Source organism: Alligator mississippiensis, chromosome 6 (genome assembly GCF_030867095.1).
Source record: "Alligator mississippiensis isolate rAllMis1 chromosome 6, rAllMis1, whole genome shotgun sequence".
In the NCBI taxonomy this organism is placed as follows: domain Eukaryota; kingdom Metazoa; phylum Chordata; order Crocodylia; family Alligatoridae; genus Alligator; species Alligator mississippiensis.
Window position 1 is genome coordinate 26673247 of NC_081829.1, and position 23087 is coordinate 26696333.

Here is a 23087-nt window from a genome sequence, read left to right on the forward strand (position 1 = left end):
CCATTTGTAAGCATGCCAAATGGTTGATTAGAGGAGGGAGGAGCTATTAATTTATTTCCCCTTATACCTGTTGCATGTATCTTGTGGTAAAAAAATATTCCTCCAGAAAGGGGAGGAAATTAAGTTAAGAGGAAAGGCTAGAAGGAGGAATTCTTATGTGGGAGGGAGGGACTGTGCAGTTATACCAGTGTTAATGAAAAGTTCAAGCAAATTCCAACACTGTTTCATAGCCTGGTTGTGAGTAACAGCTATAAGTAATATATCTGTAATTATAACTACGTAGAAATATGCTTAAGTTCTTTCAAACCTATTTTCTACTGACTGAAATCCCCTGGAGTGTTATGGGTTGTGACATCTCATTCACAGTACCATGAGCTGTCGCTTACAGTACTCAAGATGGGTTGAATACTGATCTAGGATCGAGGTGCTGGACAAACATGGGCATTTTTCTTAGGCAAAAATCAATAGCTATTTTAACTGTCTAGCTGCAGCTTTTTCTTTTCTTTCTCTTTTTTGAAATTTGCAGTGTAATGAAAAGTCCTGTGAAGTAAAACTGGGATAAAACTACATACAATAATCTGAGTGTACAAATGTTAGTTTTTCCTTTGTTTTTCCCTACTTCTTTCTCGGCCTGTAGGCATGTGAGCTGTCTGCTACTGCAGTATTAACTGCATGTAACTCATTCTTCAGCAGAGGAGTCAGCCTATAGTGAATAAGGAATGGATTCTACAAGGTCCTGAGCCCTCAACTCACAACGAGCGCTCTGGGAAGCTGGGACGTGTCCAGTACCTTGTAAGATTGAGCTTTGTGTGGTGACTAAGCCAGCTGTTATGCCAGAAAGTTGGACTTGCTGTACTTCCCTCAGCATTCCCTTCTTTGGTAAAGGAATGAAGTATTTTTCAGCTTCCCTAGTTTGTATGTTATATTCAGTCTCTGCAGGGTTTCTGAGTTTCCCTTGCATATAACACTACTGCCAGTATACATTTTGGACTAGAATATACTCTGAGGGATTTGGAAAATATCTAGTAAGGGCAGAAGTATCACAAAACTGGTAACTCGATCTGGATGTTATCTTCCCCACAAAGGGCCCATTCTTTTTTGCTCCTCCTCTCAGGCAATGGTTATTCTGCTTGTGCAACTTATTTTGTCTAGGCTTTTTGAAAAAACAAAACAAAACCAAATAGGTTTCTTCCTGTTGCTGCAGCTGCTTTGTGGGAAAACTTTGCGCTTCTCTACATGGAAAAAGGTATGTTGCTATAACAGCAAATACCCCAACTGAAGATGAGCTTAGACTGGAAAAAAGTACATGTTACTGATGTAATTGCATCAGAGCTGTGAATTCCCCACTCTTAATTGGCATTACTAACATGCCATGAATAGATGCCATTAATGCACCTGAGTTATAGGGGAGACAAAAATGGACCTGAAGGAAGATTGAAGCTCAAAACGTTTCAGCCCACAACTTACTAAGCAAGAATGTTTTAAAATGATGCCCTAGATAAGCTTTCAATTCCAGGTCCCTGTCTCCTGGCCAGGATCTATCTATAAGACCGTACATTTTAATGATCTCTGCATTCCAGTTGTCTCTCCAAGTATGTTATGGTGGTAAGAGATCTGTGCACCAAAGGGATGAGGTAATGACAAATAGAGTACTGGCATGTTCAGCTAAGGAACCTATTTTAATTGAGGATGCCTGCTAAAAAAGAAACTTGCTTTAAGCAGAATGAAAATTTAGAGAGCAATCTTTTGCATTACTGTTCAAAACCCATTCGCACTAATAGCCTGCAGCAATGACTTCAGTAGGCCACAAATGCTTTCTATACAGTCCTGAGTGTGAAGCGAAGATGAAAAAGCTGAGATCTAAAAAAATCCTCAAAAACAAAACAACAAAGATTTACTTAAATTAGGTGTAATTAAATTTATTAGCTCTTAGAGTGGGCTCCCTAGCAGGAATCTTAAATATCCAAGAAGAGAGCTTGACTGATGACAGAAAAGGAGGAGCTATAGCAATCTGTGATGGTTTTTCTGTCACTTTCGGGGAATCCCAGACATAGGTGTATTGGCCACGTGATATTCACAAGATTTTAAGTGCAGAATAAACACTTTGGCTAAATGAAAAAGGTGAAGAAATACTGAGAAATTCTACACTTGCAGTTCTAAAAATGAAAATATCTGTGAAAAATCAAAACAGCAACAACAAAAATTCGATCAAAAAGCCTCAACCAAAAAACAGTTTGATTAAATTTGAGATTCAATTACAGAAGTCTTTCAGTGGCACTTTAGCAACCACAGTTACACAAATCAACAAAGAAGATAACAGTTAACAGAATTAACTTTATGTACTTTTCAGGCATGATGATAACATAGATTGGGATGGGTAATTCTTTTGGCTGGCAAGCCACTTTAATAGTTTGGGTGAGCTGTTGAAGGCCATACACACAATCTTTCAGAAGACATAATTTTAACAAATAATAGATAAAAAATACTAACATTCAAAGTACTATATTTTAATTTTATTTCAAATAATATTTTTGTCCTGATTTGTTTGATTTTTTTTTTTTTTTTTTTTTGTGAGCAGTGTATGTGGCAGAGTGCCACCTCTGTCTCTCCCCCAAAACTCTGCTCTGTGACAGTTTGATTAACATGGGCCCTGCAGAGAGGGCAGACATCCCATCTCTTTAGGTAACCTGAGTTGGATACATTCCTGAGGGAGGGGGAAACCTGCTCCCTCTGCTTATGTGACTGACATCACATACCTGGGTGAGGGGCTTACTCTCCTTATTGTTCTGAGCAATGCCAACCTGACTGGGAGGGGGCTAGAGACCCTGCCATTCTACCTAGCAACCAGTGATGCATTTCAAATTGGTTGGCTGGCAGCCAACAGGTGCTGGCCTCTATTGGACCAGGTAAATGAGGTCATAAGGTCTATATAAGTTAAGGACTACCCAGGAGGAGGAGCAGTAGCCACGATGAAAACTTAGAAAGAGAAGAGCTGGATCATCTGAAACTTGCTCTTCCTCTTGAAACTCATGATCAATGAACTGCCTGCCTCCAGAGGGAATCTCCACCTGCCTCTAGATGATACTTGTGAGTAAGCTACCTGAGATGGAACTAGATATATAGCTTGCAGTAACTCAGATACGTGATCAAAGGCTACCCAGCCATGCCAGTTTGCTCTATGGGATTTCTCTGATATTGTTCTACCCTGTACCTTATTCCAGACCTACTCCTTGTAACCAATAAAGTTCTCCTTTGTACCTAAGGTGGGAGACTTACTGGGAGGGGGTCTAGATTATGCCTTGGGGTCCCCTTGGTTCAGCTGACTAAGGGAGACCAGTATTTGTACTTCAAACTGAGGGAAGTACCCAAAGTTCTTGAAGTGGGTTGAGTACCCTCAAGGGCTACCAGGCCTGTGTTTCCCAGGGGGCACAGGATCAGTTAAGACCCTGGGAGGTGGTGGTGTTACCCCCAGGCTAGCGGGTGTGCTCCAGGAAGGGGGTCGGGGAGATGTGAGGCGCCCCCAGGGAAGCACTCAGAGCCTGGAAGGTGGTCGGGCCCAGTGAGTTGAGTGGTTCAGTGCAGGAGCACCCCCTACTGGCCTGCCACAGTGTATATAGAGGCAATTCACCTTCACCTTATTTGAGCTTATAATAGCTCAGAATAAAGTATGTTGGCGGGGTGGGATTGGGAGGGTGTGGATATGTCAGGGGGCATTATGCGCATGTGTGTGGGGAGCTGCCCATATGCTAGGTTGCAGGAACCAGTCGAGGGTGCGGAGAGGGAGGGGAGGCAGGGGGTGCATGCAGCAGAGCTCACCTGGGTGGTGCAGCTGTGGTACAGCCCCACCCCCCATCCAGTCCACAGCTATCCTTGTGGTACTCTGCACAAGGCCAAGCCCCTCCTTGCCCAGGACAGCCCATGCTGCACTCCTGCCTACACCCACCCCATGCCCACTGATGGTCTCCCCTCCATCCTAGCACCGGCCCCAGCCAGCACACACAGCTTCCCAGTGGCTGCCCAGATACTGCTTGCCTCCCCCCACCTCCAGTGACTCTTCCTCCTGCCACTGCTGCACTGCTTTGGGCAGCAGGTAGCACGGGGAAGCAGCGGTGGCCATGGGGATGTGTGCCTTGCACCCTACGCCCAGCTAGGTGCGGGGGGAAGCTGCAGCTGGGTGGCTTCTGTCCCAGCAGGTGGGGCTCTGGCTCCAGCTCCAGGTCCTGGCTGCCTTTTACCCTCTCAGTCACCCACAGGTGGCTGCTCATTGCACCAGTTGGGCAGAGTGGGTGGAAGGCAGTCAGGGGCTGGGGCTGGGGCTGGAGCCCCATGGGCTGGGGCAGGAGCCACCTGGCTGCATCTTCTCCTCTGCCTGACTAGGTGTGTGGTGCCTGGCATACACCCGCACAGCTGCTGCTGCCTTCCTGTGCTATCTGATGCCCAGAGTGGCACAGCAGGGGGAGGAGGAGGAGGAGCCACTGGAGGTGGGGGCAGTGGGGAGAGCTGAGAAGTACCTGGGTGGTTGCAGCAGCAGTATTGGGAAGCTGTGTATACTGGTTGGGGCTGGGGCTGGGGCTAGCATGGTGCCATTGGCAGGCACAGGGTGGGTGCAGGTGGGAGCATGGCGTGTGTAGGAGTATATGGGATCAAGCCCCATATGTGGCAGCCATGGGCCAGATGCAGCCAATTGGTGGCCATATTTTGTGCGCCCCTGACATAAGGAAAATATGTGTTTTTTGTCTTTAAGTTTTAAATTAATTTGAATTGGAAGGAATTATTTTTAATCTGCCCTCATGAATCTCCAAGGCAAAGTTTAAAGACGCAATCTCGTATTACACAAACACAACCACATAAATCTTCCCTTTTAGGAAGTCCCTTTAGAAATAGGTGACTACATGAAGTTGACTAGGTGTTGAGGCAATAATATTGCAAAGATGTATGTATTTCTAATTTGTAGGCGCATGAGTCTATTATGCAGTGTTGGAACTTTATTAAAGACACTTGTGACAGATCTGTTTGCCTTTTAAATATTTAGGGGGTTTTTAATATTTATGGAGCAGTTGGCTTATTCGTTGCCCATTGAGAGCTGAAGTTCCTTTAGTCCTCATCTGAAACATAATACAATCATAGAAAGGTAGGGCTAGAAGGGACCTATGTAAGTCATCTAGTCCAACCCCCTCCCTCAGGCAGGATCATCCCTATCCAAACTATCCCATACAAATCATTTTTATAACCTGTTGCTAAAGTTACACAATCAACCTTGTCACACAAGTATAAGGCATCACACCCTAACCTGCCACTGGTAAAGCAGGGGGACAATGGCAGTTGACAGCTATAACCATCACAAGTGATAATACTTAAGACTACTAGCATAAAGTTATTAAGAATTAAGCACAGAATTAGCAAACTGTGGGATCAGAAGGTGATGACCACCAGGATATTCTGTAATAAGCCTTTCCAACCTGGATCTTGTCCTTGGCTCTGAAGCTTATTGATCTCTCTCTTTGACAGACTGCAAGGGAACAGGTTCTCATAGCAAGGCTTTCTGCTAAGTGCTATTCCACTGGTTCTGGAAAGCAGTCCCAGGCCCATACTCCGAGCCACCTAGAAACTCTAACATGGCATGAGGTGACTTTGTGTAGAGATGGATCCCAGAGCATATAGGCCTGCATAGGTCAGTCTGTGGTCAATCTTTTGACTCTGTGGGCCTGACAAGTAGCACGGGACCAGTGATTTCTGGGACTGGGTTCCATATGCACCACTTCTCCCCCGCTGTCCCTGCCTGGCCTCGCATACTGGGATCAAGTCCTGTGCACCCTCCCTCAGCATCAGACTTTCAGACCTATGGGGATGCCCACAGGTGAGACTGCTTCAGGGGCTGGATCTGGCCCAGAGGCCAAGGGTTGAATACCCTTGGCATAGATTGTAATCAAGCCCTTGAACTGTTCTGAAATGAATTGGGAGTCAGTAGAGGTCATCAAGCAATGACTTTGTGTTGATAAGAGCATACATACCACAGTGATTAAGTTTAGGGATGACACTAGCTCAGAAAAAATTGGTGTGTTGGTGTTGTCATTGTGTCCCATATAGTTCAAGATACTAATCCCTGCCCCAGGGACTTTGCAGTCCTGAGCTCAGACATTGTTACGTTGGAGTTGTATTAGGGGCCAGGGTTCCTCTCTTAACCCCTGCTGTCGGGTAACAGAACTCTGCATAAAGCTGCTGGAAGTCTGACTTGACAGCACAGCTTTGAACTTCACATTAAACAAATTTGCTACCTTTTATCATACATTTGTTTAAGAGCTGTTTTCTGGCCTCTTCTCTAACTTCCTACTCATAGTGGTTCTTGTATTTTCTTATTGTATATACATCAGATAGAAAACTCACAATGGCTTCTAGTGGAGAGTTTGCAGATGAGACAGTGACAGGCTCATGCAGTGGAAGGAGGACTAGATTTTTTGGCCTTTTCTAAGCAGAAGAGCTTTAGTGAGCTGATAGTGGCCAGATGGTCAAAATAGGGGTGTCTTTGACAAAGGCAGTGTCATGAGTTGGTTAAAGTTTAAAAAAAATGAAAAAGCCCATAAACGTGTGCAGATATAAGTCTCTAATGACTCAAAGCTTTCATTATTTGTAAATTCTAATAGTTGGCCGTGAATCCATCTTCTTCCACCTTCTCCCTTAAAGGGAATGCATGGTAGCTTGTTTCTAACTTGAAAGCTGGATAAATTGCAAAAATGTAAACACTCAACAGATTAATCTGGGAAAGGACATTAAAATAGTAACTGAATTTCTGCCTGGAAGATTACCACTCCCATTGGTATAAAGTTGGTGGGGGAAAAGTTCTAAATCATAATTTCATTCAGTAGTGCAGTCCCTAAAGCATTTTTATGTACACTTATACTTATGTTGGGGAGCTAATGGATTATTAGAGCTTTTGTCTTTGGGAGGTATAACATAGGAAAATGAGTGAACAGACAAAATAACTAAACTTGCATGCAAGATTTTGGTTTTGCATTTTTGGGCAGGATGAAAACATGTCTGTTGGTTTTAATCTTAAAGAAAGGACTGTAATCAGGGCCATCCCTAGCGGGGAGGTGAATCGGGGTGACTGCCCCGGGCCCCATGCTTTGGAAAGCCCCACGTTCAGTGCTGTATAGGCCTCACTGTGGCCGCCGTGCACTGCCACTGCTGAGGCTTGCTGGCTCCAGACACTTGCCTCCCCCCTCCGCCTGTGCCCCTATATGCCCCGGGCCCTGCACACCCCTAGGGAGGGCTCTGACTGTAACCTGCTAGTATCAATACATTTGGGGGCTGTTTTATAAAAGCTTTATATGCAAGCAGATTGTGCTTCAACTTCTGTCTGTTTTGACTGTGTAAGCTATCTGTGGTTTGACAACTGAATGAATGTGATTGATTTCTTTCTTGCAAAGGACACTGAAGCCATGAAGAGAGCTTTGGCCTTAATCGATTCCAAAATGAACCAGGCAAAAGGATGGCTAAGGGATCCTAATGCACCAGCAGGTATTTTAAAATCACCCCAAATGCAGTATTCAAACTCTTAGGGGAGAGGAAGGCAAAGTCTGGCCCACGGGCTGGATCTGGTCAGCAGCAGACACCATTTCTCAGCCACCCCTGTGCATCCCTGTGGGGGAGACTCCAGCCACACCTGCCCATGAAAGCGCAAGGCTGGGGTTGCCATGGAGACCAGCCTCACCCCGCTAGCAGGGTGCACAGCAAGACAGGGCAAGGGGTTGCTCCAGAGCTGCTGGGATCTTGCAGCGGGGGCAGCTTTCTCCAGAGCCAGGGCAGAGCTGCAATCTGTAGGCGGCACACTCCGGACAGGGGTGGCGGCAGGGGATTGCAGCTCTGCCCTGGCTCCTTGCAGTGGCAACAGCCTGGTTTGGAGCAGGGGCAGAACTGTGATCCCTGCGCGCCTCTGACTGGAATATACAGGTTGCACATTGAAGCTCTGCCACCTCCTTGCAGTGGTGACAGCCTGGTCTGGAGCAGGGGCAGAGCTGCAATCCACTGCCTGCGTGCCCCTGCCTGGAGCGTGCAAGCTACAGATTGTGGCTGTGCCCTGGCTGTGAAGCAAGCTGCCCCCATCTCAAGATCCCAGTGGCTCCAGAGCAGCTCCCTATCCTGCTCTGCTGCACACTTCGCCAGCACAACTGAGGCTGGTCTCCATGGCAATCACAGCTTTGAGCTTTAATAGCACAGCTGTGGTTGGGATCTCCATGGACACCAGCCACAGCAATGCGGGCAGGGGCTGCTGGGAAATTGAGTCCAGCTGCTAGCTGGATTTTGCTTCTCCCTGCCTTAGGGCATTTATACATGTGCTTTGGAGGGGGAGGAAGGGGGCACTTTAATTAGAGCGGCTCTCGGAGCCGCTCTAATTAAAGTGCCTGGAATATCACGTGTATTGGTGGGGGCACTTTAACTAAAGTTCGTCAAATGAGCTTTAGTTAAACCATTCCTGCTGCCATTTTTCAGCACGGGGGCACTGATACATGTGATGCTGGAGTCTGCTGGAGCGCAGTAATTACCACACTCCAGCAGACTCTATTAATCGAGTTTGCTCCAACTTGTAATTATAGTGCGTCAGAGCCGACTCTCTGCTCATGTAAAGGTGCCCTTAATGTCTAAATGACTGTTTGTTTAAAGGGGGAAAAATGCAAAGATAATGTTCCTGGCACGTTGTTAATACACTGATATGCGATTATTTTGAACAAACTTTTTTGGCTATATTCTTTTCTTCAAATATTAATATAAAGCAAATAATTTACATACAAAGTACTCCATAATGTTTTGCTTTTTTTGTTGGCCAAATTATATAGTTTAAACTATGGCAAATAATACTTTTCCTATGTGTTCTGCTTAGAATGATGTTAAATGTTTAAATATGTATCTGTCTATGGGTTTTTTGCTAATAAATAAGTACCACATTACAAATAATTTGGGAAAACATGGTTTAATAATCTATAAAAAAATTAAAAAAAAGTCTTGTGTATTTCTATGTAAAAGCAATTGGTAATTAAAAAAACCAAAAATGAAAAAAAAAATTTAAAGACTGCATTAATATTACGAAGTGGGCTGTACACCAAGTGGAGGAAAAGCTCCTGTAGTTGGGGCTTTTTGCTCCCTCCCCTTGCAGCCCAGTGAGCCAGGCCAAGATGGGTTTAGCCCTCTCCCTAGCCTCTGTCTTCTAGAGGGGAGGGAACATACCCCTCCGTGCTCCCACCTGGCACTCTCTTGCCCTCTGCAGCTCCAAGCCAGGTTGGGATCGGCACAGACCCACGCCCCTCCTTAGCCATTTCCTGGCTGGGGAAGAAGCGGGGTTGAGCCAATCCCAGCCCAGCACAAGCTGCAAGGGAGCAAAAAGCTCCATGGTGGTTGCTCCCCACCCCCACAGCAGCAGGAGGGGGCAGTGTTTCTCCCCTCCACCCCCCTTGGAGGCCAACAGCTTGGGAAGGGGCAGGGCTAGGGTGATCCCTGGGCTGCCGTTGAGCTGGGTTCAGCAGCCTCAGGCAGGCTGGCCATAAGGGGTGGTGCACATGATTGCCCCTAGGCTCCTAGCCTGGGCCAGTGAAGGCTTCTGTCTGTCTTGACCACCCAAACACTGAATGTCAGTTCAGTTTGTTACTGGTTCAATTTATACAACTTAGAAAAAACTGTGAAGATTGTGTCAATTTTTGCCTTGTTTTTTTTTAACCTCTGTACTTAGCTGAAGAGGTTTGCTCAAACTGGCAGGCTAGGATCAAGATTTTTGATGAGCTGCTTGCTACTGCCCACCCCTATCTAGATTACTGTTTTAAAATCTTAAATGCTGCATCTCTAGATATAAAACTAACCTCAGACTTTATGTGTAATCATGGGAATGGGTTACGTATATCTAAAGCAGGGGTGGGCAAAATATGGTCTGCAGGCCAGATTCAACCAACCAGTTTCATCCAGCCTGCAGGGCCCACCAACAAATTCCCACCCGCTCCTTCCCATGAGGGTGGGAGCGAGGTGCCCACATCTACATGTAGTCCAAAAAACCCTAGTGGGCAGGAGGACCTGTCCAGCCAGCATGGAGCTTCTGCAAGGGGCTGCTATTGCCACTGCTGCAGCCCTCGGGGACCTGCTACACTTCCCTGGTCTTCTGCTGGCCCTGGGCAGCATGTAGGGACGTATTGGGGGCAGGGCTTTGGGGGGCTGGGGTTGGTGGCAATGCAGAGCCTGTGCCTAGGGGAACAAAGGATGGCAGCAGCATGAAGCTTGGATGGGCAGTATCCAAGGAATACTGGATACTGGAGGGAGAGCAGGGCATGTAGCCCTGGCAGGCAGTGGCAGCAGCATTAGGCAGGGCACTCAGGGTGCAGGCACCCAGTAGGGTGCGGCTTCAGCCAGTGCTGCACATCGCAGTAAGGGGCACAGCCTCCGCTGGGCTGCCTGTATCACTGGCGCTCCCCGCCACTCACACACAGCTCCTGCACTTGCATTGCAGGGAGGGAAGCCCCATGTGTTGGAGCTGGCTGCCTTCCCTGCCAGGGCTGTGTAGCACCGGAGAGAAACCTCAGGCGCTGGAGTCGGCTGCCTTCCCTGCCCCACTGGGGGCTGTGCTGCATGGGAGGGATGTCCCAGGCACCTTGGCCCCCAGTGGGCAGGGAAGTAAGCCAGCTCCAGCACCTGGGGCTTCTCTCCAATGCTGCGCAACTCTAGCAGGGAAGGCAGCTGGCTCCAGCACATGGGACTTCCCTCCCTGCTATGTGAGAGCAGGGGCTGTGTGAGAGTGGCGGGGAGCACCAGTGACACAGGTGGCCCAGTGGAGGCTGCGCCTCTCACTGTGATGTGCATCACTAGCCAGAGCCATGACTCACCGGGTGCCTGTGCCCTGAGTGCCCTGCCTTCTGCTGCGCCATGGGGAGAGTTTGGGGGTGTCCCTACCCCCCCAACCTCCTTCATACCCATGCCCTGCCACCACAACCCCCCACATATATACACAACTCCCCCACACACCCCACCATACACACCCTACCACCCACACGCACCATATTTACACCACACACATCCTACCATACACCCCCCATATGCAAAACTAAGGATTTATTTTTGAGTTATTATGCAATCATCTCTATATACACATGCAAACACAAATCATGACTAAAAATTTTGTTGTAATGAAATTAAAATACTGTTCGTTATAGTAGGTGTTTGACTTTTAGTGTATGATTTGGTTTTTTTCTGGTTCTAAGATGAGTAACCAAAAGGAGTATTTCTAGGGGGCGAGGGGAAGGACTTCTGGTAGCAAAGGTCAGGGGTTAGGGGTGGGACTTCCAGTCCCAAGATGGCGACAAGGGGGCAGGGCTACTGTCAAGGGGCGGGACTACCCATACAGCTCTCAACAGCTCACCAAACCTCATTAAGCGGCCCTCCACCCAAAATAATTACCTGCCCCGATCTAAAGCAACAGTACAGTGTTGCAGAAACATTGTCTTACAGTAAGGTATTAGATTTCTTGCACTGTGTGTGCCTACCCTATCATTTCAATAAATGTACTTTCCTTCCTGAATGAAGTGTAATTAGGGAAGCAGGTCATGATGGAACTAGCAGTTTCCTCTTATTAAATAATGAATGTCTCATATTAAACATATTGTTGGCTTTTTGCATGGTAGGTGATGCTGGTGAGCAAGCAATAAGGCAAATTCTTGATGAAGCTGGAAAAGTGGGAGAACTGTGTGCAGGCAAAGAGCGCAGAGAGATTCTGGGAACTTGTAAAATGCTGGGCCAGATGACTGATCAAGTAGCTGATCTCCGAGCCAGGTAAATGTCTTGTTATTACTCAAACAGTAACTCTTCTTCCTATTAAAACAATTGTAGAATTGAAGCTGCCATTATACAGCTAGTTAGGGTGGGATGTTCATTGCTATGGTAGAGCAGGGCAGTTTTTTTGTGAACAGTTTTTTTGTTCTGTTAACCCTGGTTCTATTGAGGCCTTTTTGCATTGATACATAACTTCTGTTTACAAGAGTTCTTAGGACAATACCAAACAATAAGGTTTAATCAGATAATGCAGGCTTTTCTTAACTGAGCATATAGCAATGTAACCGGGCACTAAAAAAATCTCTAGCAGATATGGAATTTTCAGCTCCTTTGCTAAACATTTTCCACAAAAAGAAGGTGCCTTTTTGGAATTAGCTTACATTATCCAAGTCATGATATTCTAGTCCTGGAGATTTCATTAGATGATGCATTTCATTAGAAAGTAGCAGTTGTTCATCTTACTGACAATCGTGAAAAAAATCATCGTTGTCTTTTTTTAATTTTTTGCTTTCCTTCTTTCAGATGGACTTGAGACCAGTGCTTCTGGTTTATAGCAGTTTACTATCTGTACCCATGTTGAGTCAATCGTTACTCTTAAAACCTCAGTTTTATGAGAGGCAAATCAGACTCGTGTCAGTTTTTGAGCTTTTGATTCCAAGTTGGTACAGCATTTTTTAGCAATATATAATTAGGTCTGCTCAACTTGAGGTGGCTGGCTGATTTCACTGGCAGATTGCGGTATAACTTCACTCTGAAAGCATCTGTCCGATTCACATAAAATTATGTATAAGTTTATTTGAAATTAAACCAGATTTTTGTGTAGGTCAAACTGTTCTTCCCATAAAATGACAATTTGTGTTCATTTCACTGGCTTGGGACCTTTGAGAAAAATAAGACTTTTTGGCTGCACGTGGATTCATGTCTGTGTTGACCAAACGGTTGGAGCACCTTAACTTTAATGTCTGCTAAAACATGTGAAGAAGCATCTCTTTTTTATCTGGCCTGGCTCTGGCGACAGGAACTTTAGACCGAAAGTCATACAATTACATCTTCTGTTAACTTATAAAAGATTTTGTCAGAAGAGGGCAGTTTAGGTTGTGTAAATCCTAAATTTAGGTTGTGTAAATCCTACTACTTCAGCTGCTTTGCAAATATAACTTAAGATTTCTACAACCACATCTAAAACCATAAGGTTTGTGAGCACATACTTAATATCTTATCTCCAGGCATGGGAATCATCCAAATAATAGTTCTAATTCTCCTTTTCCACATACTGATTGATTCTTGCATATCTTCTTAATAACCTTCCCTGAGGTTTCCAGTTCACCCAAAAGTTTGTAATCCATATAGTAATCTGCCTTTTGACATGAAAAAACAATGGATCCAAGGATGTCTCCATTTATATTAGCTTAATTTAACAGAGTCAGTTCAGTCTTATTCTAAGATGCAGCAGAACATAATTTGCACAGATGCTGCAATTCCAGCTGTTGTAATGTAATCTTTCTGGTCATGCTGTCTAGAGGCAGCAGAGGAGTTCCGTTACAGCTATTACAAGCCTTACTTGTATTTTAGATGGGAAATCTTTAATAGATGTAAACTGAGGAGTTTCTCGAAATAGATACAAAATGCAAAATTTTGGACACAATGCATTTTTATTAAAATAGTAGGTGATGTAACTAATTCTGTAGAAGTTTCATATATTGTACTTTTTTCCAAAACAAGCACATAGATAAAGGCAAGTAATTTTGTGCAACTGCCCCAGAAGGTCCCTTTTTCTTTTTCTTTTTTTATTAAACCTTAAAGAAATCAGTTCTCTTCATGATGCTACAGACAAAATTATAGACAGAGACAGACAGCTTTCCTCAACTGAGTATTTGGCTGATTCCAACTTCCTGGTACAGTTCTTAAAATCTGTCTCTTGACTGACTTTGTCATACTGTGACTATTGTAAGAACAAATTAATAATTGATGGACTGGTCTTCATGCTTTTGTTTTAACCGATGGTATTTATGATTGTCATTATACTTAAAATAGAGGACAAGGTCCTACACCAATGGCCATGCAGAAAGCACAGCAAGTGTCTCAAGGTCTGGATTTGTTGACAGCAAAAGTGGAAAATGCAGCCCGTAAACTGGAGGCCATGACTAACTCTAAGCAGGCGATTGCTAAAAAAATAGATGCTGCTCAGGTACTGTTCATATTGTTGTAATAAATACTTCAGTATTTTCCCAAGCTGCTACTTTGTTCTCATAATGAACTGTTGCAGGTATCTCGACACAGAATGTGGTTACTCCACATGAAGAGACATTTTCTTGTGTACAAATAAATCTTTCCAGTTTTGCTGTCTGGAGGCAGCACAGGAGTTCTGTTACTGCTTATCACAAGCCTACTTGTGTAGTAGATTCTAATTAGCTAATGGATGTAAACAGATGAGCTTCTGAAAACAGAGGGAAAATGAAAATTTCAGACATGACACTTTCTTTGTTTAAAAAAAAAAGGGAATTATGGAGCTAATCTTTTGGGAAGTTCACAGGCTCAGATGCTTTCTACAGAGATTTGTATGTAGACTTAGCATAGGGGCGAGCAATTATTTTTGGCAGAGGGCCATTTACTGAGTTTTGGCAAGCTGTTGAGGGCCACATAGGTAGCCTACCCCTTGACAGATGCCCCTCCCCCTGGTCGCCATCTTGGGACCAGAAGTCCCGCCCCCTAAACCTCCTGACCTTTGCTACCAGAGGTCCCTCCCCTTGCCCTTGGAAATATTCCTTTCAGCAAGGGGTTTTGCCATCTCAGAACCAGAAAAATACCAAATTCTGTTCTAAAAATCAAACATTTACAACATGCATTAATTTGGTTTCCAAAAATATTTTTGTCCTGATTTACATGTGTTTGTGTAGTGTACATAGAGGTGATTGCACAGTAGTGTCACATGAAGTCTTACTCTTGTATACTGTGGGGGGTTGGGGGCATGGAGTGTGGGCATTGGTGGTGCGTAGGAGTTCACCCCCTTGGAAGTGCCAGCTGTGAAACTGGAAGTGCATTTTCCCCTCCCCCTGCCATTGCACAGACACACACACCCTCCTGCACCTGGCCCCATGCTCCCACAGTCCAGTGATGCAGCCAGGGGCCATGTGGTGCTGGAGCAGCTGGCAGGTTGGCAGGGAAACCTTGAAAGTGGCGGGAGACAGAGGCTTCCGGTTGTGGGGGGTGGGGCCAGGCCAGCTTTGCTTCTGGGTCCTGGTGGCTTCCCCTGGGTCCTACTGCCCCTGTCTCCTGTCATCTTTGACAGGTATCCAGGAGCAGATAAATATTAATTTTCTAAATTTTTTTAGGGGCCCCGCAGGCCAGATAGAATGGTCTGGCTGGTCAGATGCAGCTCATGGGCCGTATTTTGCCTGTCCCTGACTTAGCAGCTATGTTTAAGAAGCTATAAAACAGTCTATTAATGCAGTTATCTTGTTTAGTTTACAAGAATAATATAAGGGCTTTCTCTTTTGAAAGAAAAGCATAGTCTTCAATTGTTGCTTTTGTTCCCATTTATTTAGTTTTAGAGGAGCTATCCTCTATCACCCTGCTTAAAACAGTGGTAGAAAATGCTACTTTGTCTAAAAGATAGAGCTATAGAGATACAAAATGGAAGTAGCTGCATTGTACTAGTTAAAATAATGTCAGCACAGAGGGGAGAGTGGACAGCTGGGCTAAGATGTATGTAACTTTGTACGCTTGGCCTCATGTAACAAATCAGGCAGGTACTATTAGGGGACATCAGGAAGAAAATATATTAAGAAATTATTTTGTTTAAAAGATGTTTATTGCAGTAGAAGGCTTCATCTTTATTTGTACATTTTCTTTTCTTTGAAGAACTGGCTTGCAGATCCTAATGGGGGCAGTGAAGGAGAAGAACATATTCGTGGAATTATGGCTGAAGCCAGGAAAATTGCAGAACTTTGTGAGGAACCCAAGGAAAGAGATGACATTCTGCGCTCCTTGGGGGAAATCTCTGCTCTGACTGCCAAGCTGTCAGATCTACGAAGACAGTATGTAGTAGTATCATGCCAGTCATTATATTTGAGTAAATATAGTTTGCCTATAGGCATTAGCTAAATCAGAAACTAACAAGGAGGGGGGCAAGGAAGGGAGCAAGAGGGAGAGCAAGCTTTTGCTTAAAAGCATTCCCTCAGGGACCTGTGCTTGGCTAAAACCTGTTTCTATATCAAGTTTGAAAAGAAGGGACATTTATACATGTGCTCTGGGAGTGGGGTGTGGGGTGCTTTAATTAGAGCGGCTTTGAGAGCTGCTCCTAATTAAAGCATGTGAAGCATCATGTGTATCAGCTTCCCTGAGCTAAAAATGGCAGTGGGGGGGTACTTTTAACTAAAGCTCATAGAATGAACTTGACTGATGCACATGTGCTCCAGCAGACTCCACCATCAGTAATTACCATGAGTCTGCTCCACTGTGTTGTAAAAACAGTGCATTGGAGCAGCCTTGCTGCATGTGTATAGGTGCCCAAGGGGTGGGGACAGGCTGTGCTTGTCAGCTGTCCTCTTTAGTCTGGCAGAGTTGAATGCATTGATGCCTCATTTTGCAGTTGCTGACATCTTAATTTAGGGTTTTCTTGAGATTTTTTGCAACCTCAAACTGTCTACTGATGTTTTTCATACTGTGTAAATAATTTCTCCTGTTTATTGTTCTCAGGTTTTGCCACAATGACTTGTGTACCATTGTTAGGCTTGCTCCTTTCTAAAAAAATAACAGTGAACAAAGTCATAGTAAACTAAGCAACAGAATCACAGTGGAACCTGTACTGAAAAAGTATTATGCCTGTTGCATCAAGTCCAATGGAGCTTGTGGCTGTAACTATATTTTCTTTTTCTTAGTGGGAAAGGAGATTCTCCAGAGGCCCGTGCATTGGCTAAGCAGATAGCCACATCACTGCAGAACTTACAGTCTAAAACTAACAAAGTTGTAGCAAACACTAGGCCAGTTAAGGCTGCAGTCCATTTGGAGGGCAAGATTGAACAAGCTCAAAGGTGGATTGACAATCCAACAGTTGATGATCGTGGAGTGGGTAAGGTTTTTACTTATCACAGTTAAACCTCCTAATGAATTCTAAAAAGTTTCTCCTGAGGAAGGAACTGCACATCAGTCAGATAGCACTTGTTTGAATGCTTTTGGCTGTGGAAGGGCTGTAGAAATGTGTAAAAGGGAATAATAAGCATTTGTGATGGCCATAATTTATTCATTTCTTGTTTGGTTAAAAATCTCAGTCATAACATTACCAATACATTAATAGGTATTAGTTTTGTTTTCATTTTAAACATGTGGCTTCCAGGTTAATCCTGGGTTAGTCTCATGTGAAGACTTTGTAAAGAATATACCACATCAGATATGCGCTCTGTTAAATATATACAGTATTACTGGAAGAATTTTTGGCTTGGTATTTTTAGTCTAGTAATAATGTGACAATACTTCTGCAGTGTTTGTTCCTTTAAGGAAGCACTAGCCATGTCACAAATAACTTTGCACATTTACACTTATTCCTAGCATAATGCTGTGGTAAGCATTGATTAAAATCATGAAATGTAAACTGGATTTTATTTTATAGTTGTATGGGCCATTTTGCTGGAATTTATTGCTATTGTCTATGTAAATACCCATATTGTAATCTCCCACTGCTGTGTGATAAGTGGAATTGTTAATTCCCACTGCCAGATAAGAATTGGGCATGATGGGATGAAATGCCACATTAATATCCAAACTTCATGATCTTGGCTAATCCTTAAACTGCAGTCTAAATATTTGTTAGGGGTTCCAGCAAGACTACTCAGCCAAAATAGGAGGCTTCACAAAATGTTGATGTCAGCACTGCACAACTGTTCCTGTATATTTTGGTCCTGTGACAAAATTATCTCACTGAGAGCATGGACAGATCAAGTACACCCTGTAAAAAGATCTGGAAGAGACTTACTATAGGTTTGGGGGTACCTGTTTCATCTGTTGGCTGCTAACCTGCAGTAAGGAAGGTTAAATTACAGTAATTCCTTCACTTTCACTCAAGGGTAAAATACTGCTGTTGGGTTTCACTTACTAAAGGTTAGAAAAAGATAGATTAAACAGAGCAGATCAGCAAGTATGCTCTCGTATGTCCCCATCCTTTACGTAAGTGTAAGTGAACTTTTGCCCATGCTCCCTTTTTGAGCTCCACAATTTGTAAAATTAGCCAAACTGGGCACATCTATGAATGAGCTTTATGGCAGTGTAGACTAATTAGCTCCGCAGTAAAGCAGCACCATCTACACATGCACCACTTTTAGGGTGTGGTAAATTAACCAACTCCACCGTAAGATAGTACTGTTGGGGACAGTACTGTTTTGTAGCAGAGTACTTATGTGTACTGGAACACATATAGATCATGACAGGGGGGGCTGGAGCATGAGGGTGCTAAAGTGCGGGGGCTACCTGCTGCCTAACCCCGCACTTCAGCATCCTTGTGCTGCAGCCAGCCCCTTTGCTGCCTGGGGCTGACTCCTAGGGCCCCCTTCCAGCCTGGGGCTGCTTTGCCCCAGCTCAAAGTGCCGTGGTCCTGGGGGCATGTGTAAATGCTGCAACTGGGAGTATCTGATTCCAGCACAAACTGCACCAGAATTTATTGCTCTGCTTTAATTGCACATGTAGATGCACCCACTGTTTGCAGAGTGAGAGAACTTCATGGTGAATTAGCACAGTAGGAACATGTAATTAGCTAATAAATACTCTGTTTCTGCCAACCCTTGCTAACTGAAGATGGTACGGCCTAATGGGCAAAAGAAAAAAAAATCTTGAAGAGACTTGACATTCTTCATACGGCTTAAACTGCAATTCCTTTGTATAAACTCATGAAAGATCCTTCACCCCATGTTCTGAGTAACTAGAAAGTTAAGAATTAGACTGGTTATAAGAGACTTTTTTTTTTTTTTTTTTTTTGGCTCTTAATTGCCACTTTAGCGGTATGTCTGAGTTATTGTCTATACTTTTTGGCTCTGCATATTACTGAGGTAGTACTTATACTGCAGGCCAGGCTGCAATCCGAGGACTGGTTGCTGAAGGTCGTCGTTTAGCCAATGTTATGATGGAACCCTATCGTCAAGATCTGCTTGCCAAATGTGACCGTGTAGAACAGCTGGCTGTCCAGCTTGCTGATCTGGCAGCTAGAGGAGAAGGAGAGTCTCCTCAGGCAAGGGCCATTGCTGCCCAACTCCAGGACTCCTTGAAGGTAACACTTTGCTACAGGTGGAACTATCACCATTTCATGTAGCACACAAAATATTCGTGGTTGGGAGTACTCTTAGTTGAGGTATGTGGGTGGTACACAAAGTAGGAAGTAACTTGGGAAAATCTACAGAGTTAAAAGACTGGAAGTGTCTTGCTGACCATGGGTTTCTTCACTGCTTGAGATGCTTAATATGACTCTTCTCAAAGGACTTTATTTCATTTAGGAAGGTATTGATTTGGTGGGATGGACACATTGATTCAGAGTCTGTTCTTGCTGTCATTGCAGATCAATAATAGGTTTGGTCTTGTACATAAAAAGGGTGTTGGGAAAACTGGTCATGTTTTTTCAAATTCTCATTTTCTGCCCCCCAAAAAGGACTGCTTGAAGAACACAAGGTCTCTAATTAAGCCATTCGTTGTTTAGCCTCCTGATGCTGTTTTGTAATCACTAAGTGCATTTATATGCACGTTTGTCTGCTCCAACGTGCCGGAGATCCAGCACGTCGGAGCAGACTCAATTAATCGAGTCTGCTCTGCACGCAAGCTGACACGCCCAGCACTGCATTGCATGCGTTTGTGTAAACGGCAAAATGCATGTCAGTGCTGAGAAAATGGCGGCAGCGCGCTTTTGAACTAAAACACCTTCAATGTGTTTTAGTTCAAAAGCGCACCACCTCCATTTTCTCAGTACTGACACACAGTTCGCCGATTATACAAATGTACAAGCTGTAGTGCCGGGGGCTTTTAAAAGCACCTGACACTGTGGTGCAAGCATGTGTACAAATGCCCTAATATCCCAAGGTTTAATGTTACAGTGGTTTATAAATATTTGCTGAACATGCTTCTGTCTCAGTGGTAACCACTTTATATGGCACTATTTTCTTTGTTTTAGTAAGAGTGCAGTTCCTGCAATTACTAATATTAACATTTTTTAAAGGATCTGAAAACAAGGATGCAGGAAGCAATGACTCAGGAAGTTTCTGATGTCTTCAGTGACACTACAACTCCTATTAAACTATTGGCAGTGGCAGCCACAGCACCTCCTGATGCACCCAATAGAGATGAGGTAAGTGCTGTAGAGACTACAAATACATTCTTGTGGGCAGCCTCAGGTATTTCACTATGCAGTTTTACATGAGAGAAGATCTTGTCCTTAGTTGTCATCCATGCTCATCAATATTGCTATTGTGAGGATTCTAATGCAAACTGCTCCTAGATTAATGGAAGTAATTGATTGATTACTGGAAGTAAACATTCAATAGAAACCAGGATATCTATAGCAGAGATATTCATGTTTTGATGCTTCCAGCTTTCTTTTAACTGTTTGTTTATTGGGTGGGTTACCTACAGTAGTGTTAATTTCTCTACATGTAAAGTTTTGGTGTAAGCAGACCAGAGTAGATAATCAATTTGTGCCAAGGCTCATCAATATATTAGACCTTTTTTTTCCAATACGTAACCCACTTCATGTGGCTTTATACAGTATCTAAAACACTCTGCTTAGAAGCTGTATTTAACTAGTTTTTACAGAAAGCCAGAAAGATTTTCAAAGCCTGAGAAATTTGGCTTTATAGGAGAATAACTTTTACCAATGTTATAGTATGTATTCAAAAATATAAGTGCATGCAACTGTAAGACTGGATACGTGTAGAGAGCGTTCTTATGTAGTGTTTTGGTTTCTGGGATAACTATCCATTTTCTTATAATTTTGCATGAAAAATGTTTTAATTTTTATTTTCTATATTTTTAACTAAAAATTCTAAAACAATTTTAGAAAAATCTCTCATCTTTATAAGAATGACAGCTACAGCCTTGGATGCATTGTTGTACACTTCTTGTTGGAAGCCTAGTTTTGGAAGTCAGACTAATTTCTTTTAGGTGCATGGGTCCAAAATTATTTTTCCCACACCCAGTGATTAAAAAAATAAAGAAAACAAAACCAAAAAATATTTTAATATATAGTGTCAGGAATTCCTACTGGGCTATAATGTAACAAATATCTTGCATCCATGAAAATGTTAAAACACACCTTGCCAACAGGACAGGATAGATTAGTAATTTAAATAATCTGATTAGGAAAAACTCTGCTCTAATCTTGGGATTATAAATGAACATTGTTGCCGCAGGATGTTAATTGATTTAATGCACCAAGCTAGTGAACAGAAAATCTTGGCTCCAGTGTTTGATAAAAATGTGTTACTTGTGTTGATGCTGTGGGGACCAGGATGGTGTTAGACCTAAATAGAGCAGAAAATACTTTTGAGATGGCACATTGCTGCTAATATTTTTCTTCTCCTCTGACCTCCAGGTATTTGGTGAAAGAGCAGCGAACTTTGAAAACCATGCTGCTAGACTTGGAGCTACAGCAGAAAAAGCAGCTGCTGTGGGAACTGCTAATAAAACTACTGTGGAAGGCATTCAAGCAACTGTGAAATCAGCGAGAGAACTTACACCTCAGGTCTGTTTGCTTAACACCTGAAATTCTAAAACATTACTTCGCATGAAGAAAGACTCCAGAGGAATTTCTCTGTGATCCTGTTGACCAAAACAACATTTTTGCATTGGCATTATGTTGGGATCTAACTAACAGGATTATCAATAAGAGTGTCATATTTTAAGGTGTTTAAGATCCACTTTTAAAATAGATCTGTAAAAAGGAGGAAAGTGTGTGTAATATATAGGACAAGCTAACAGTTAGAAACAGATTATGCTCCTTTCTTTAACTTTTGGCCAGATATTTCAGTGGCTTACCCTCTTAGCAAAGTGACCTGCAAAACTTTTAACGTTTTGGTAGTGTTAAGGTGATGTTGTTTCCATGATGGTCCAGGAAATATCAGTGTCAAGAATTCTTACCTGCAGAACTTTAAAACGTTTGGGTAAGAAATAATGATCTGTAAAAAGGTTTTTCTAATTTGGGTGGTCATATGAAAGTGTAAATATGTGCAGCATGAATAGATTATGTTTGATACTGCTACTCAGAACAGCAAAAGCAAATGAGCATGCTCTCAAAAAAAATGGATTTGTTTTTGGGTGTATGTGCAACTGCATAAATAACTGCAATTCCAGATAATCTAGTATCCAGGGGCATTTCAGATCTCCTTTGCTGTGCAGAGTTCTTTATGCAGCCAGAAGGTTTTTACAGTAAAACTAAAACTGTCAAATCAATATTGAAAATCAGTAATTGGGCACCTAGTAAAAAACAAAGTACATTTTAACTGGATGTAAACTGTTCCTTTGTAACAAATTTTACATATTGAAGGATGTCTTACGTTGGCAGGTAGTATCAGCTGCTCGTATTCTGCTAAGAAATCCTGGCAATCAAGCTGCTTATGAACATTTTGAGACCATGAAAAATCAATGGATTGATAATGTGGAAAAAATGACAGGTAAAGTTACAGAATATTTTATACTTCTTACTGCTTAGTTCCTAGTATATTTTTTCTGATGCTTGGATTTACAAAATATGCATAAAAGTAATAACTACAAAACTAGATTTTTATATATAAAATAGAGCAGGCCTATGCTCCATAACACATAACAGAAAAAAGCCTATTCGGCAAAGTTTCTTGTTGTATAGATGCCAAATTAATACATCTTGTTTTCTACAGTTCAGAACTACATAGGTATGTTGGTTCATTTTTTTTTCTACATATATTTCCAAATTGTAGTATCTTTCCACTTGGTATTGTAAGCGTGACCTTTTGTGGTGAGTCTGTTGTAACTAGCTGATTAGCAGTAGGTAACTATTGACCACTTTTAACAGTGCATGCATGTGTTGCTGCTGATATGCTGTAGATGAGGCAAGCAAGACTTGGTAGGGGAGGGAAATGAAGCAACAGCTTATTAAATAGAGCATAAAACTAAGTCCAAATTAGAGGTCATTGCAACATAAATCTGATGAAACTGAGATACCATCTCATTACACAATTGCTGGTCAGCCCCTGTAGTACGATAGCTCCTGATACTGGGCATGACCAAAACCCTTTTATGTGATAGATTTAGTTGTCTCTGGTGTGTATTTCCCCTCTCTC

The 23087-nt window shown here is 43.1% G+C and overlaps 1 protein-coding gene across 1 annotated transcript in view; it reads left to right on the top strand.

Moving 5' to 3' along the window:
• VCL (vinculin) overlaps positions 1–23087 on the top strand; it is a 117652-nt gene that overhangs the window by 79262 nt on the left and 15303 nt on the right. The window contains exons 7-15 of the mRNA XM_006273793.4: positions 7428–7518; positions 11655–11802; positions 13837–13990; positions 15664–15839; positions 16683–16873; positions 18858–19057; positions 19994–20122; positions 21365–21514; positions 22334–22442. Coding sequence (XP_006273855.1) covers positions 7428–7518; positions 11655–11802; positions 13837–13990; positions 15664–15839; positions 16683–16873; positions 18858–19057; positions 19994–20122; positions 21365–21514; positions 22334–22442 — 1348 coding nt within the window. The remainder of the gene's footprint in view (positions 1–7427; positions 7519–11654; positions 11803–13836; positions 13991–15663; positions 15840–16682; positions 16874–18857; positions 19058–19993; positions 20123–21364; positions 21515–22333; positions 22443–23087) is intronic.